Genomic DNA, 17,813 nt, shown 5'->3' with positions numbered 1-17,813 from the left:
GAGTTCATAAGCAAATAAACAAGGTTTCGTTAAACATGTGGAAAAAAGTGAACAAAACGTTTGCAGGGACGCACTATTCATAAAACATGGGGTTTTTTCTTGTTTGACAAGCTTGGCGCGGTAGCACGATGTTGCACTCGATCCAATCCCGGCGCTCACGGGAGTTCAACACGGGCGAACGTGGTGTCGTTGGGGCTCGAACACGGCTTTCGGAGCTTTGGCGGACAAGGCTTTAGCGACAGCGAAACATGGGAAGTGACGCAGTTCATAGAAGATGTGGCGTCCTTCTGTTGTAGCCTCTGCTACATCTATGTGAAGTTTTCTGTCAATGGAAACTGTTGCATATTTTTTCTCATACTTTGTTCGGAACTCTAGAAAGATCTCTTACTGCTAAAACAACAAATACCAGAGCCTTTAACTAATTTCAAGGTAGATAGTCATACTGTTATACATGTAAGTACCCTACCAATTTAGTTAAATGTTTTGTGCTAATATTTTCATTGACTGAGACTACTGCTTCACTCTTGAAGTTATTTACTGTATCTGCCAGCCTCAAAACATACTCAAGCGAATACTTTCGCGATCTGGAACGCTTATCACTCATCTTTGAGGCGCTATTTCTGCAGACGACGACTTAGTAAATACGAAATGACATCCACGCCAACTCCCGTTATCCTCTCTTTATGATATACTTTGGATTCTTTTTGGACATGGTAGAAGTAGAGTCTATTCGATACAAAGGTGTTTGGGCAGTGGTAATCAGTGGAAATGAGTGTTTGATGTTGTGTTGTTATTATCATTTTACTCTACAAATAACGTAAATAATGGCGGACGCAGCTGCCCGTCAACTACAATATGAGTATAAAGCTGTAAGTAAACAAAATTGCTTTTTCTTTATATTGATACACTTTATATATTTGATAGGCCTAAATGTTTTGATACTATCGAAAATGTTATTCTCGTAAATTTCAGAATTCAAATCTTGTGCTCCAAGCCGATGTCAGGCTTATCGAACGTCGCAGCCGCGATGAAGCGACCGGTGAAGTTATGTCCCTTGTTGGGAAACTTGATGGGACAAGAATGGGGGACAGGCACCAACGCACTAAACCCGTGAAAGCTGCAGAGAGAAAAGCGAAGTACGTACAACATAATGTATTGATTGATTTTCACGTCGCTGTGTGTCGTTGAATCGAATGTTTTCCTGGTGCTTTTCGTCTATAAGCCATTCAGCATTTCGTAATACATGAGACTGATGACCTCGTTGTTTGGTCTCTTCCCCCAAATCAACTCAGCCCACCTCGTGGTAGAATTTCATTATACCTAAATATTCCACTCATCATCAAAGATCAAACTTGAATGCTATTGACGTTGAGTGCCACCTAATTTATATATACTGTAGATTGTGACAGAATTATCATATTTCCCACGATGGTGAATAGCCACGTATAATTCATTTCACTTTGTTGCTCAGTTTCTGCCAACCAACTAGATGGCCCTTGCGTGTAGACCTTGATTACAGTACGTATTTTTGATGTACTAGGAACACTATTTAAAAAATCGTCGAAACACGTCCTCCACCAAAATACTGTCATCTACATATTTCTGGCCCTTGTTACTTGAGAAATACTACTGCTGGAATTCACATGGTTGGTGTATACAAGGAATTACATTGTTTGTTACACTAGAGATAGTGACCTTAAAATATATTGAAGACTTCCTTAATCTCAATCTTTTAAATGACACTTTCAAGCTAAGACTTGGATTAACCAAATAATTACATAGTGTACAGACTAGTGAAATTTGTTACACCTAGCTTGCTGTCTCCATTTCACAATATCTTATTATGTTTTGAAATCTGTCTATGTTCATGCACAGTTAGAGAGAGAGCTGCTGCATCCAAGCCCTATCAATGTAATATGTAGTATTTTATCAGTTTTCCTATTCACCCATTATTACAGATTTACAACCATAATGAATTGCTTTTGCATGCTACATTAACATCTAAGAGTCATTACTAGGCTTAATAGGAGTTTTATACGATCATAGGGTTCCAGTTTTGGTTGTGAAGAACAGTGTTTTAAATATGGCATGAGCATAAACATTACACCATGCTACAAGTCAGTCTGTTACCGTAGCCTGCGTTTTGCATTCGCATTCATTGGCTTCACCAACTCAGCCAGGTTATCTCATTTGAACCTACTGTAGACCTTGGTCTGTGCTGCTTTCCAATCTCACTGCACAACCAAGATTTCATGGTGGGTTCCAGTTTCGCACCTTAGCCAAATACACTCATATATGATTAAGCGTGAGCATTATTGTAATTTTTGATGTGAAACATTAAACAGTATATAATAGTATTATGAATCAAGTGACTGTATAGATCCTGAAAATATTGATGCCAAAAGTTGTAAACAATCTTGGATGGCTACATGGTCTTCGTTTGCAGTGCTGCACTAAAAGAAAGTTATTTTTCTGCTTGGGCAGTCAGTCGTGATTTCCTTTTATCTATAGATTTGCAATAATATTCTCCTGAAGGATGGTGTTCAAGTGGACTTCACAAATGAGTCATTTGCAGCAAAGTGGCCCCTTCCACTGCAATCTGTCAGTCACTTTGATTTTTGCTGCATCGTATTATGTACGAGGATTTACTGTCTTCGTGTGGCTATTACTATAGGAGCTGGTATTCATTGATTTTCTTTGCAGCTGAAATGTGCAGTCATTTCTGAAGGCTGTAGTGTCACTTCCCCACGTAAACTTTGTTTTTATGAGTGACACAGGATTTTGCCCATGATATTAGTGGGTCATTCCATGTCAGTTCATCCATGGGCTCCAGCCCATAGTCTCAGATTTGACTGAAATTCAGTACACTAATTCAACCATGTGTGGAACACTCGTGTACAAAGTATTAGTTTCCTCTGCCAATTAGTTCCAGAATTATGACTTGTGAAAGAAGGTGACGTGACCCGGAAATTGCAACCTGCATCTGGCAATCTATCTTCAGACCCAACTTCAGGTCTTAATAACTTTGGAACTATTCCACACAGTCCAGTGAAATTTTTACAACCCAGTGACATCCATTTAGAGAACACACTCCATGAATCAAAACACCAACAACATATTTCTGAGGGAAAATAAAAAAATTCCAAAATGTGATTTAAAAAATGTAATACGTTAAAAGGTACATATTGTAGGTGCCCTCCATGCCAAATATAATTCGCTCAAAAAGGGTATAAATTTTTTGTGGTAAGCTTAATGTGGCCTAAACACACACAGAACTCATCATGCCCATAATCAGTCCCAAAAAACTGAGTTACATGCACACGAAAATACAAAAATTTGAAAAATTACCTGAAAAACATGGTTTTTCTAAGTGTGGTATCCAAGCCAAATTTCACACACTGCATAAGTAGACCATAATGATATATATCTCAAAATTTCAGCATGTTATTGCAAGACATTTGTGTACAATCAAAGTTGACAGATGTATTTGGTGATGTGGTCATTGTCCCAGAACACAATTTTGTAAAAACGTATCGTAAACTCTTCTGCGTCTTCTTATCCTCTCCCACAACTGTTTAATCACTAAACAACAACATATAGACAGAGTAACCCAACCTATCATTAATGTTTAGTGCACCTTAACTGCTAAAAACCAGTCGATTGTGCTTCGAACGGAAGTTCTCCCACACTTTAGCTACTGTACTCTGTACATTGAGTGGCAAATTGTACTGTCTTCCTGACACTGTGGAAGGAACTGGTACAGTCATAAGAATATGTTTAAAAGGAATCCAACAGCTGTCTGCCAAATGTGGCCAATGAAATGATTTTGCTGGTCCTGCTGGTGCCATGAAGTTCACAAATACATCACCTTCTGCTTCACAGCATTCTGCAACACATCATAAGTACCATTTGTCATCAGAAACAGCAATAACATAGCAACCTGGTTGTATGTTGCTGCTTTTGCTTCTGAATCCTGAGTCAGGCACACTGTGAAGACGTATGTCGTGCATGAACCTATAGTTATAACTGGACAGCCTGCTCATCTGCACATTGTCAGAGTCCGTTGGAGAGAAGTGATGATGGCGCCTTGTGCCTGCAACAGTTTTAACATGTTCTAGTCTGCTTTGTAGCAACTCTTTGACTGATTTCACATCATCTTTCAAAACATAGAATGGTTGTATGCCAGAGATATTTTTCTGCACCCAGGTAAATAATTGAAGAGGTGTTAGAATGTGACCTTCTGTAAGGTGCTGCAGACTAGCTCATGATGCCATGCACTTAATGGTAGCACCAATACCATGACATACTTTTTCCATGACTTGTTGCGAAAAAATACCATTCTGCATGAATCTGAAAATCATGGTAATGCATGCATAAATTTTTGAGATGTTTACAGTTTTTATACTGATTAGCTGCCCCATCACTGAAGTATTTCACAAAATGTATGTGAGGCAGCTTGTTTTTCACATATGCCATGACAGTGCGAATGTGGGCATGAACTGCAATGGAATCATGAATTAAAAAGTCACTAAAATGCACAGGTTCATGGAAGACACATCACCTGATTCATCTCTATAGTAAATTGCAAATGGCTGGAGAGTTGCTTGACTATTGTCCCAATGATATCCTTTGATGGCATCTTGAACTATAAATGTATAATTTTCAGAAAAGTCTAGTATTACTATAATTTCATCTTGTTTGAAATTATCCTTACAAAACCAGAGATAAACTGATTGTGCTGTTGCTGTGAAGCTGTGTGTGGTCAGTTTGTCCGTTTTTTGACAACACATTTCTACAAAATCTTCCACTGTACTTTGCTTTGTTTCAATATTTGTGTGATCCATGTGTGTCCATTGTTCATAAGAAACAAGTTCATCGTCATCTAATAGGAGTTCACCATACAGTTTGTTATTCATGCGTTCTGCAAATTTTCACACCTGTGTATCATGCACTGGTAGGAACTGATGTCACACACTAGCGGCTTCATTGCACCTTTGTAATCCAGACCAGAATCCTTTGTAGCAGCAAACGTCAGCTTAGCATTTTGATGGGTCTCACATACACAAACATTTTGTGTGCCCCTCGCACTTACAGGCACAACCTATTTTGGCCGAAGGTTGAAAAAAGATGATAAACCTACTTTGGTATTGGGATACTTTTCCTTGAATTCTACATATAGTGCTGATATGTTGCATAGCAACAATCTTTTTTGCGTCTGTACAGCCGCACGGGATTAGCAGAGCTGTAGTCACGGACAGTGCGGCTGGTCCCGGCGGAGGTTCGAGTCCTCCCTCGGGCATGGGTGTGTGTGTATGTGTCCTTAGGATAATTTAGGTGAAGGAGTGTGTAAGCTTAGGGACTGATGACCTTAGCAGGTAAGTCCCATAAGATTTCACACTTTTTTTGCATCTGTACATGTACATTTCCCATTTTCACCGTTACATAGTATTTTTTTCCATGCATTATTCGGCCGTAGTCATTATTTTCATAAAACTCAGACACTAGCACCTTTATTTCTGAACTGAATTGCTTACCCTGAGCCCGCTGAAGTTGTGGAAGTACTCCTTGGGTTGCTTTTATTTTCCTAGCTTGCTTTACCATATATGTAGAAACATTGAATTCCTTTGCAGTGTAGTCAATAGACCAGCTGGAAGGTGCAAGGGTAAGAATAGCTACTTCTTTCTGGTGCGTGGATATGGCACATTTTTCTTTCAAATCATGCACAATTTTGTCCAAATCAGAGCATTTCTGGCATGATTTCTGTTCCTTTGGAGCAGATAGTTCTTCCTCTTCCGCCATTAGTGTGTCAGCTATTTTGTGTTTTAATTCCATTTGAGCTTCTTGTAGTTTTCTTCTACCATAGCTGGACTTGTCTCTTTTCCCAACTTTGTGTGTCTTCATGGGAGACAAACCAAGAGCAGTCACTGAAGTATTTAATTGCTCATCCGCTGTGGTTGTGGGTGGCTGATACTCTTCGTCACTGTCATGTAAATTATCAGGATATTCTTCATGTTTTAGCAGTGTAGCTCACCTGAAACATAACTTTTGTCCTGGTTTCATGTTAAGTCCCATGCACTGATTCACTTTCAATACTGATTTTATATCAATTTCTCTGAGGCTACATTTCACTGTCTTCTTAAGAATCTGAAATGGATCAAAACAACTTCTTTGTAGGAAAGAATACTTATCCAGAAACACTTTCATATGATGATAACAAACACTAAAGTTTCTTGGAACTGTACTTCTTGTGCCCACAGGGTGTATCCCGGATCCCCATAGCAACAAATCTTGGTCTGATTCATCCAGATCATACAGTACAAAGTGAATGCCACATTTTGTTCCATATGTTGTTTTATGACATTTAGATGCTTGTGCTCTACCAATACTGCAACTTGTTTGAACAAAAGCACCACTGGTACACTCTTCTGCCTCCATACTGACTTTCCACAAAAGTACTGACCAGTCGCAACTATAATCTTAAAAACATGAGTGACCTGTAATTGTTGCTTGTTTCTTTTGTTGTTTTTGCCTAACAATGACTCATTCTGTCCCTGAAAACTACCATTGTTTAACTTTCTGTTGCCTAGTGGTTCCCAACAATTGCTGCAGCTTTATCAGAAACAAGCTGTCTGCATCATCACTATTACTTGCTGAATCATGTTAAAAGAAAAGTAACCAAATACATCTCTGTCAACTTCTATTGTACACAAATGCCTTGCAATAACAAGTTGAAATTTTACCAAATTTTATATTATGGTCTAATTTGCAGTGTTTGAAATTTGGCTTCGATATCACTTGTCCCTTTTGTGCTACCACACTTAGAAAATCCATGTTTTTCAGGTAATTTTTAAAAATTTTTTATTTTTGTGTGCATGTAACTCTGTTTGTGTGACTGATATGGGCAAGATGAGTTCTGTGTGTGTTTAGGCCACATTAAGCTTACCACAAAAAAATTTATACCCTTTTTGAGTGAATTATATTTGGCATGGAGGGCACCTACAATATGTACCTTTTAATGTATTACATTTTTTTAATCACATTTTTGAGTTTTTTATTTTCCGTCAGAAATATGTTGTTGGTGTTTTTATTCATGAAGTGTGTTCTCTTAAGTGGATGTTACTGGGTTGTAAAAATTTCACTGGACTGTGTGGAATAGTTCCAAAGTTATTAAGACCTGAAGTTGGATCTGAAGATAGATTGCCAGATGCGGGTTGCAATTTCCGGGTCATGCCGCCTTCTTTCACAAGCCATAATTCTGGAATTAATTGGCTGGGGAACTCAAAATTTTGTACATGAGTGTTGCACACTTGGTGGCATTGGTGTGCTAAATTTCAGCCAAATCTGAGTCTATCAGCTGGAACATTTTCTCAAATTGGTTGAATTGACATGGAATGACCCTGGTGAAACTTTTTCACAGGTTTGTGATGGTGACTTAAATACGCAGCAGTATCAAGCATAGCTGGTGTATTAATGCTTCCACTTGCTTTATAGACTTTTCTCGGCCAACATTAGTGTATTATTGGCAGTTTAATTTGTTCTAAAACTTATTAACTTTGATTTTTTATTGCTCTGTTATGTCATGCTATGTGATTGTCTAGACACTACTCTGCCCATTCATTAGCATTACAGAAGCATCCAATTCCACCACTTTGACCCATGATGTCATCAGCATGGTGGAAAGCGCTATTTTCAGTGTATCAAAGATGGCGACAATGACTTCACTACATACACACGTCAACAAATGGGAAAACGTAAAAATGACGCAGTAACATCTCACTCCAAAAATAAAATGAAACTAATGGGATAACCATGAAAAATTTGGGGTTTAGGGCATGGATAATCTATATATACCACAATAAAAAAAACACCGCAAGATCCCAAAATAAACAATATCACAAAAAACCAAAATTAGAGCATTCCACAACATGGGAATCGGACATTTTCTTTGATCTATATACGTTAACAGCAGCTGTCAGTACTAAAAAACACACACCTATAACTACAAAAAGTGGAACCAAAACCTCAACAACCCCAAAATCTGACATCACAGCGTCAGTTAAAACACAATCAACCTACCATAAATACACAAAACGTCACAATTACTATAGAATAAACCCAAAACAAAAATTACTTACCAACAGTGGCATCCAGCAACACTATCTAGGTTGGCCACTGCAAACACACACACACACACACACACACACACACACACACACACACACACACTCGCACTCAAAAGCAACAAAACAGAAACAAAAAACACCTCCTAAACCACCCACAATATAACAACCACATCACCCCCCCTCCCCCAATCAAAAAGCCACCAGCAAAGAAAAAACACAAAAATAGCCAAATTCAGTCACATCATACAAAACAAGAAAAACTGTTACCAAATCGGTCTTCTACAACATAACCTCATAACAATCCCCACCTACCCACAACCCACCCCATAATCTCAACAACCACTACCCCGCCACCCCAACACTCATACAAGCCCAACTCTATTAACTCACCACCCTCGGCCTATACATCCTCCCCCACAACCCTAAAACAAATGCAAAAAACAAAGTGATTCCCCCAGGGATGCCCTTCTGTCAGCAATACTCATCTAAATGAGATTGCTTGTTGGAAGAGTATCTCTTCCTCCTCCCTATAACTGATGTAATTGCACCCCCCCCCCCCCCCCCCAAAGCTGCTCTATCATGTTAGTACAAACCCCAGTTTCATAACACCTCTTTGCCAAACCCCTACAGGATGAAAATGCATCAGAAACTATAGTGCAACCCTCCTCAGCAATATAATCTTCAATGAAACCCACCAGTTCCCTCTTAATATGGCCCTCCAAAACTCAGCAACCCCCCCAAATAACGGCCACCTGCACCCACAAACCAACCTCGAGACCTACCCGTCCCATACTTACCAAAATGCGATTCATCTGTCTCAGCAAACCCCCCCACCCCACTTCCCACTATAGGGTAATTTCATATCAAGTACTGGAGACCCGGCAGATGTTTTGCACTGAAGCTCCATCATAGTGTGTTGAAATTTAGTTTACACCTGTACGCTTATGAGCATCTTTTAACTTATAAATTTCAACTGAATATACAAAATGTAAGTTAATTTATCCACCTAATTTTTTCTAATTTGGAAAGTCACAGACCACTATCTTTTCTGACATATTACCAGATACTACTGATGTAATTATAAACAGTATCTTCTCTGCTCCGGCTATCTGTATTGTGTAAATATTTATTACTAAAAATGTAAAAAATTGCATTTTGATGAGTTTTTATGAATTATTTACTTGTAAACCTCCATCCAAAAACTTTTGAGAATTTCACAAATCATGTTAGTAGTCCGGGCAGAAACAGTGGGCAATATTTTTCTGTGTAAATTGTTAAAAACATTCTGCATATTTCGCATCATTGAATTTCTAGTGTAAAATATGCATGTTGACTGCACTGTTTCTAGCACTCTTCTGTTTATCACAAAGGAGTGAGAACTTGTACATAAAACATTCTGAATCGAGTTTTATGTTTGGTTTGGACTTTTTGTTAGATACAATGTCAATGAGGAAATACTGTAGTGAACAAATGTTTCATCATTAGCATCTTTATAATCTAATTTTTCTTTCAAAAAATTCTGACAGTGTGTCAGCACTGTGACAATTATCACAGTGATTAGGCATTTAGGCATGCTGTAATAGTTTTCCAAATTACACACAAAAAACTTTACAAATTCTTTTTATGTTTCTTCCGTGTACATCCAAAAGCCATTATGCATTTGGGTGGATACACCCCCCACCTCCCTGCTCGCTCGCGAGTGCATGCGCCCCCCCCCCCCCCCCACACATACACACACACACATCAAATGAGTACCTGCAGTACACCACTTTGCTCTTAGTGAACAAAATTTAGAAAAACAGATGTTGATGTTTACGTTCTCCCATTTAAAACAAGAATATAAGTTCCATTTGGTTGTAGAGGATAAGTCTTTTTTGCATTTACATATTATTTTGAAAGCTCACATGGTGTTTGGCTCCTTATAACATTTGAGTATATTAATCATTTTGCTAAAGATCAGTGACAAATTTGACAATTTCATCATCAGTCATTTTGTCTGTTTTTGATTTAGGAACTTATAAAATACACATATCTGTTTTCAGTTTCCTTGTCTGTCGAATTAACACTGAATTCTGATGTTACTTTTTTGTTTGACCAAGAGGGAGGAGCTAAAGTTAAAACTCTTTTTTTTTTCTTTCATTAGCAATATCATTGCATTAAAATCTTTGCTTTTCCCACCACCTTCATCATCTATCTTATATTCTGTACTGTCAGGAACTTGAACACTGTAATCTAATTCCCAATACATTTGTCTTTTCAAAACAAACTTCAAATTTTCTAGCTTCTGTTTGGCATATGAGACCTTGCTGTGATTTGGAAAGGAATGAAGTTTTAAGGGAGAGTGTCTCATATTGTCCAATGTTTTATTTGCATCCTGTATGCCGGCCGGTGTGGCCGAGTGGTTCTATGCTCTTCAGTCTGGAACCGCCGTGGTCGCAGGTTCGAATCCTGCCTAGGGCATGGATGTGTGGAATTTTTTTTCTGGAAGCTAATATGCATGCCTATAATAATTGATATTTACATAGGTTAATATTATGCCCCTGCACCTCACACAGTGGGTGTCAAGTGTCAATAAACTTGCTTGGAAAGGCCCCTTCTTCATCACAGAAAAAAAATATTTTGATTTTTGATTTATTTGTATGTCCATTCATAGAAAACCCATTAACAGTTTTATTTTATTAGAAAGCGTAAAAACTTTGGAATTATTTAAGGTCAAAATGAGGTCCCCCAACAGGTTAGAGAAATATAATATGAGCATTTCTCAATGCCTTTTTGATTTTTATAGAAATTGGAAAGTGACATGCCTTAATATTTTGCATAATTTTCTTTACAACTTAGCACTTGAATAATTTCATTTCTCCTAACTATATGCTTCTCTTAATTCTGCCGGGGGGGGGGGGGGGGGGGGGGTACCAAATCAAAAGCTTCTTAAAGACTGGAGTTGTGGTACCACTTTGCATGGACATTGTCACAGAGCCAACTGATGAGAGCACCACTACTCTGAAAATTCAGTATAAAAGTTAGACTTAAAAAATAAATTACAGAAATTCTTGCGTTATAAATCTTAGAAAATATGAAAAGTCTTGTGAAAATCAGAGATGTTGAACTATGAATCCTAGAATTATTGGGGGAATTTGATGTGGGATGTTCCTATTCCAAATAAACCTGTTGGCTATCGGTATTGAACTAATGGAGAAAGACTGATAGGGAAGAGGATATCAGTTATCACATTGTCTTTGTAACTTTATGATGTTTCTGTGCCGTATGAATTTGTTTAAAGTGATAAGTTGAAGGTGTGTTGTGAGTTGCTTTGAATGGTGCTCCTTCATGCTGCCTGTTTTTCTTTTCTTTTTTTTCCCCAAAATCTACTTCATGTGAGCTTGGATGGTAGCGTTACTCATATGCTTTTGCAAAAATTGTGTAAGTTGGTATGTGGCCCAGGACTGACATAAATTGTGCATCTAACTATTTACAGGAGGCAGAAACGAGATGAAGCTCAGTATGACTTTACACGAATGAAAGGAGCAACGCTGTTGTCAGAGGGTGTGGATGAAATGGTGGGAATACTGTACAGACCAAAGACACAAGAAACCCGACAAACGTATGAGGTTTTATTGAGTTTTATCCAAGAAGCTTTGGGAGATCAGGTATGGTACTTGTATATTCTGCAATCTTTTGGCCGTGAGTGTGTGTCCTGATAACAGGTTGTGAGGAGAAAAGTTTATTTTCAGTGTGTCTCCACCCTTTGAAGGCAAGGTGTGTCTGTGAGACATATTACAAATATGTCATCATCAGCAATTTACGATTAAAGTTCTACGCGAAATTCAACTTGATTGTGATAAGTGGATGTACTACCTTAAGTGACATATGAAAATTTGTGTTTAACCAGGACTCAAACCCAAATTTCCTGCTTGTTGCGAGTGTTCGGCTGACCACTTAGGCTATCCAAGCTTGTTACACAGACTGACCCAAACTTCCACATGCTACACACCTTTCTATTTCTCCTCACAGATTATTAATTCATTTACCCACATTTGCACATTAACAAGATTCTCATGCAGGTTTTAGAATCAAGACAGAGAGAAGTCACAGACTATCATGATTTTTGTCGCTGGCCCATCTTCGCTTTATATATATTTACAATTGTGACAAACTACAGTTTCAAATATTGAAATTTATTTGAGAAATTCAGCATACCTATTACAGTTAAGTTGAATTTCAGGAATAAATTTCAGTATTTGACACTGAAGTTGACATTGTCTAAACTCCTTCCTAAGCATTAGACTACAGTTGTTAGCAATACACATATTTGTGGCTCCTCATAATGTCATCTTTACTTCAGTTACAGTAACTTTGTGATTGACATATGTCCCACGCGCCTCTGTTCCATTTCTTTTTCAGTATATTGATAATTATTCATTTCCACTACAGTCTATTTCCTGATGCACTTGTTTGTTATCTTGCCTTACCCTTGCAATTCTCAACATAAATCTCTCTATTGCTCTCTGAGTAACCACCAGTTTCTGAATGAAATATACCTTTAAAATCCATATCTCATTGCCATAGGTTAAAGATGGTTGTACTTTCAATTTCAGATGCATTGGACATTTAGTTTCATACCTTTTATCTGAAGTGTTAGACTTGTTCTTGTTTCTCTGTATCATACATGTCTGAAGTCCACAATCGGTTTTGTGTGTGTGGCTACCAACTATTCAATAAGAGAAGCATGAAAATTTTTGAATCAAATGATGCCATTTACCGTTTATAGTGTGTTATCCTGATTGACTCGTAAGATGGTTCGAGCCATCCAGGTGAGAGCTGCAACCAGCTTAAACTATGATTGATTAGTGATTTTCCCATGTGTGTCTGTGAAGAAATGAATGTTATGTTTTTGTAGAGTGTATTAACTTTTTCTAAGTGGTTGCATTTATTTTATTGTTAGTGTTTGTGTGAACTTTTTTCAGTGTAGCTTCATACCACCATTATTGCTGTTGCCTGATTCACTTTATATTTTGTTATTGTTGCTAGTGTAGCACCTGAGTAGTCGTTATAGCTCCAGCCATCAAGATAAGAGCTGTCACTAGCAGGAGCAGCTGTTCTCTTTCCACACAGGGATTAGTTTAGTGTTTTTTGCATGTGCTTCCATGGAGACATTAATATTATCTGTGTTGGGTAGAGTTTTTCTTAAGAGTTTGTATATCTTTTGAACAATAACTTGTGTAACCTGTTTTTTATGTTGTGATAATAGGAGCATGATAGCAGCAGTATGCAGATTGCAACTAGTGACTACTGGGTTGATGTTATATATCTTGTTGTATGGACAAACTTAATTTCATGATGGGTAGTGACTGTGCCAGTTGTGCATGGATGCAGGGGGGAATTGTCCACTGTCTGGGAACAGTTGGAAGCTATATTGGTCTGCTAAACAGAATTCGGGCTGTCATCCTGGGCTGTGGTGGCATTGAGGCACCTGAGACAAAAGTTGCCTTAAGTCCCTAGTGTGTAGTGAGTAGCGAACAGTGGAGACAGTTGCAAATCTATGAATAAAAGGTACACTGACCACAAGGTTGTCCCCTTTATGCCTTAAAAACAGGTTTGAGGTCTTCCCATTATTGAAAGTACATCTGAGCCACCATGAAATACCACATCTGTTGGGACTGACCAATCTATCTAAAAGGTCCGTGCAAGTACAGAGGGTTCCTGCTAACTCCAACATTGAGTGAACGATGGAACCCTTTAACTAAACAGCAGGCAGGTTGGAAACGAAAGCTAGTATCCACTCTGTGTATTTGTTGGGATGTTTTCTCACAAATGCAGGTGAGGCTTTGGTGGAGCCTATGGAGAGGACTGGGTGCATCCTGCTCCAGATTGTGACTCATGGGACCAGTGACACCTACCTCCTGGATTCAGAAGCCATCCCTTGGTTGTCACAGTGACTGGCTGCATTGTTAATGACTGTTTGATGTGCATGTAGTTTGGAAGCTGAGCTATTGATGTACAGTATTGTTCCATCACTGTCGTATGGTTTGGATTTGAGTGGAAGGCTTAAATCACTCAGATGATTCTATATTGATTTGGATGCAGATTGTAGGGTGAAGAGTTTTAGGACCACTCTTGATAGGTCAGGGGTACACTGTGCACAAGGAAGGTCCTGCATGTGTGGCATGGACATTTAATTGTTCAGGATAGAGAAAATCCTATGTGAGCTTGGTAAATGTTATAATTCTTGAGAGAGAGAGAGGGGGAGGGAGAAAGAGAAAGGAATAACAGCCCAAATAATTACAGAGTGAAGTAATTGTCATGGCAGATCATAGAAAAAATGTGAATATAGAATTAGTTAACAGTGGGAGCACCCTGGAAAGGTCTCATAACTGGTCTCATTTCGAAACTGTAATAATGCCCACATAGTAATAGAGGCAGAAAACTAACTGTAAATGTGTATTAATGGCAGTGAAGTTCTGAATTTCAATTGGAATGTGTATTGCAATATTACCCTGGATGATGGTGATGAAGGCCTTTTTATATATAGTCATAAAGTCAATTAATAATTTTGTAGACCCTGTGTCCCAAGAGCAGTAATGGTGAAACATTTCAAGTAGAAGTTGAATAAGGTTGCAAATTTCCTGGCCATGTTATAGTATTGCAGGGAAATTTCAACTTTGCAGCTATAGACTGGAAGCTTCAAGTGATTATGTTGGGTAATAGAGTCAGAGAACTGAGTGGAATTGTTCTTAATGCTTTATCCAAAAATTAACTTGAACAGTTAATAAGAAACCAACTCATGAGGGTTATGTCTTAAGAGTCCATTTCAAGTAGAACACAGCACGTCATTGTTAAAAGAGATAAATCTTCAGTTGTGACAGTTGCTCTGGGCATATCCGAAGAAAGTGTTATATGAACATTACTGTTCACAATAAATGTATATGACCTAGTAGATAACACTAGAAGCTCTATGAGGCTGTTCGTGGCTTATGATGTTGGTATGCCTGTGCAGCAATTTAAAGTGGGACAACTACACCTGTTTGAAGGATAGGCAGATGTTAGACTGAGATTCATTGAAAGAATCCTTGGGAAGCGTAATCCATCCACGAAGGATGCAGCAAAGAAAGCCCTCTTTCAACCAGTAATTATTGGATATTGCTCATCAGTGTGGGACTTGTACTGTGTAGGATTGACGGATAATATAGTGAAGAACCAGAGAAGAGCAGCATGTTTCATCTCAGGTTTGTTTAGTAAAGATGAAAAGTATCACACAGGTGCTCGCCAACTCCAGTGGCAAACACTGAAAGATATGTTGTACATCATGATGCGGCGTATGTAGAAATTATGAAAGCATATACATTTATAAATCAGTGTGTTGCTTTGTCCTATGCATATGTCATGAAATCGCACAGACGCCGACCAACAGTCATTCTTCCTATGCACAATTCGTGACTAGAACAGGAAAGGGGTGGGAGTGACAGTGGTATACAAAAATACACACCACCACACACAATAAGGTGGCCTGCAGAGTGTAGATTAGAACTGATTGTACTTGAATTAGATTATCTCTTTGGAGGCAGTAGTGTGTGAGAGAGATATTATATCACTGCTCTCAGTGAGGGCTTCGGAGTTCAGATTTTGAGTTCTGCCTTAACAGAAATAAATTGAATTTACAAAACACAAAAAAGGCATTAGGGCACTTTAACCTAATAATTATAGACATATTTCAATATTTGATTACCAGAGGAAAATTGGGCTACTTTTACAAAATAAGTAAATAAAAATAAAAAATAATGATAAAACAAAATCAGCCAGCTGGTAAGTCAGTGCAGCAAAATGGATGTGGATGAAAACATCAAACTCATTACTGTGTAGATAGATGAAATATTGTTCTACATAGCGTGTAGCTACCAAATCTAACCAAAAGTTGTACCAGAGATCATGTGTTTTTACCTGTTTTATTTATTTCTGTGTTATCCTGTTAACAGCCGCGAGACATCCTGTGTGGAGCAGCTGATGAAGTTTTGGCAGTTCTTAAGAATGATCGATTAAAAGAGAGGGAAAAGAAGAAAGAAACAGAGTCATTACTCGGTAGTCTGACTGATGAAAGATTTGCCCTCTTGGTCAACCTTGGTAAAAAGATCACAGACTTTGGAACAGAAGAAAAAACACAGACCTCCGGTATGTGTAGGATATTTTATTGTAAGCTCTTGTGTTTAGGGATAGAAAGCCTCAAGTGTTTCTCACCTTGGATATTAGAGTGATTTATGCACATACTATTGATTTGGAAGAGAAATTTGTATTGTTGTACCTATAATGGCATAACACTGCTCTCAAATTGTAAATATTGTGGAATACACAATTACTAAAATATTCCAGCTATAAAAGAGATAATGTACCCATACTAAAATAATATGATATGTAAACAGTTTTCCTTCATCTGCATCTAATGTCCGAATTTGCTGGATGATGAAGAATATGAATGCCAAATCCTGTTCTAGACAGATTTCAGTATGTTCTGATTAAGGATATTTAACATATTCCCATAAAATAATTTACTGCATGATTCTGAAGAAGTCATTAGATGCCTTCACTCAGTTATATTTAAGAATATCAGTTGCTTAACATGCAGAATCCGTTTATGCACATTCATATTGAACTTTGGTGTGCTACTATTATTTTCTAGGCAGTGTATAGTTGTCTGTTTACTGCTGTACATTGCATGTTTTTTCCCTTTATTACTTGGGTGTGCGTTATGTCACTTAATGGTTGCCATGCTTTAACGCTCTATGCATTTCCTGTCCTCCTGTTTAGAGTCCTCACTAGATTTGATAAGCATATATGATCTTTCTCCTACACATAATCTCACCTGTGTACAACTTATCTTTGAGACCATATCATTGCTTGACTCCTGGAAATAACCTTCTATTAACCTTAGGAACCTGGGCAACCACACATTTTAATCCTATATATTTTCTTTGATCAAGTTTCTTCAATACTGGAAGATTACTGTTTCCGTGGTGCTCAATGTTCACACCCACTTTGTTAATCATATTCTAAGGATCTTTCTGTACTGTGTGCTGTAGTGTTTTCAGAGAACGTTTTGGATTATTTTGTGAGGGAAAAAAGATTGAAAGGCTCGTAAGTGAGTGAACTTTGTAAGGGTTGGTTGTGGAAAGTCATTCGGCCCTTGCAGTCATGTGAGGCATAACGGGACAGTCGAGAGGAAACCAATAATAGCATGCCGTCGGCAAATAAGATATAAAAACCCTACAAGTTGCCCTTCCTATTCAAGGATAGTGGGTGGGAATAGCAGAATAAATCAGGCTAATATGCTTACCTTCTTTGCTTCTTTGTGTATCGGTTATACTCCTATTTCCAATCTCTGCTCATTTTGTCTGTGATTGACCTCCACTATTTCTAATTTCTCATATGCTGTAACCCTGTATATCATGATGGGATAAGCACTGTGGTCATGCTCATTGGTGCGCTAGAATCAAACAATCCATCGTCGGCATGTGTGTGAGCCAGCTTGCCAGTGGCCAACCATGACTAGTGCATGTGGCATGGCACCTGCCATGCCATCTGTCGGAGCTGTTCCCTATATAAGGCCAGTGCAGCAGGTGCTCGTCTTTGGATATATTCTATTGCTTTGTACTGTTTCTATGCTTGTGTGCACTTGAATGTGGATTAATAAACTCTTGTCTT

At 38.2% G+C, this 17,813-nt stretch overlaps 1 protein-coding gene across 1 annotated transcript in view; it reads left to right on the top strand.

Annotated features, from left to right (window-relative positions):
* The first annotated feature begins 749 nt into the window (after window positions 1–749).
* The window catches only part of LOC126457167 (putative U5 small nuclear ribonucleoprotein 200 kDa helicase), a 108,664-nt gene continuing 91,600 nt past the window's right edge, over window positions 750–17,813 (top strand). The window contains exons 1-4 of the mRNA XM_050093249.1: window positions 750–869; window positions 973–1,136; window positions 11,599–11,770; window positions 16,094–16,286. Coding sequence (XP_049949206.1) covers window positions 825–869; window positions 973–1,136; window positions 11,599–11,770; window positions 16,094–16,286 — 574 coding nt within the window. The 5' untranslated portion in view covers window positions 750–824. The remainder of the gene's footprint in view (window positions 870–972; window positions 1,137–11,598; window positions 11,771–16,093; window positions 16,287–17,813) is intronic.

The sequence above is a fragment of the Schistocerca serialis genome, chromosome 2 (genome assembly GCF_023864345.2).
Source record: "Schistocerca serialis cubense isolate TAMUIC-IGC-003099 chromosome 2, iqSchSeri2.2, whole genome shotgun sequence".
Classification (NCBI taxonomy): Eukaryota; Metazoa; Arthropoda; class Insecta; order Orthoptera; family Acrididae; genus Schistocerca; species Schistocerca serialis.
The sequence above is the reverse complement of the archived record's forward strand: the minus strand, read 5'-3'. Positions and strand labels throughout refer to the sequence as shown.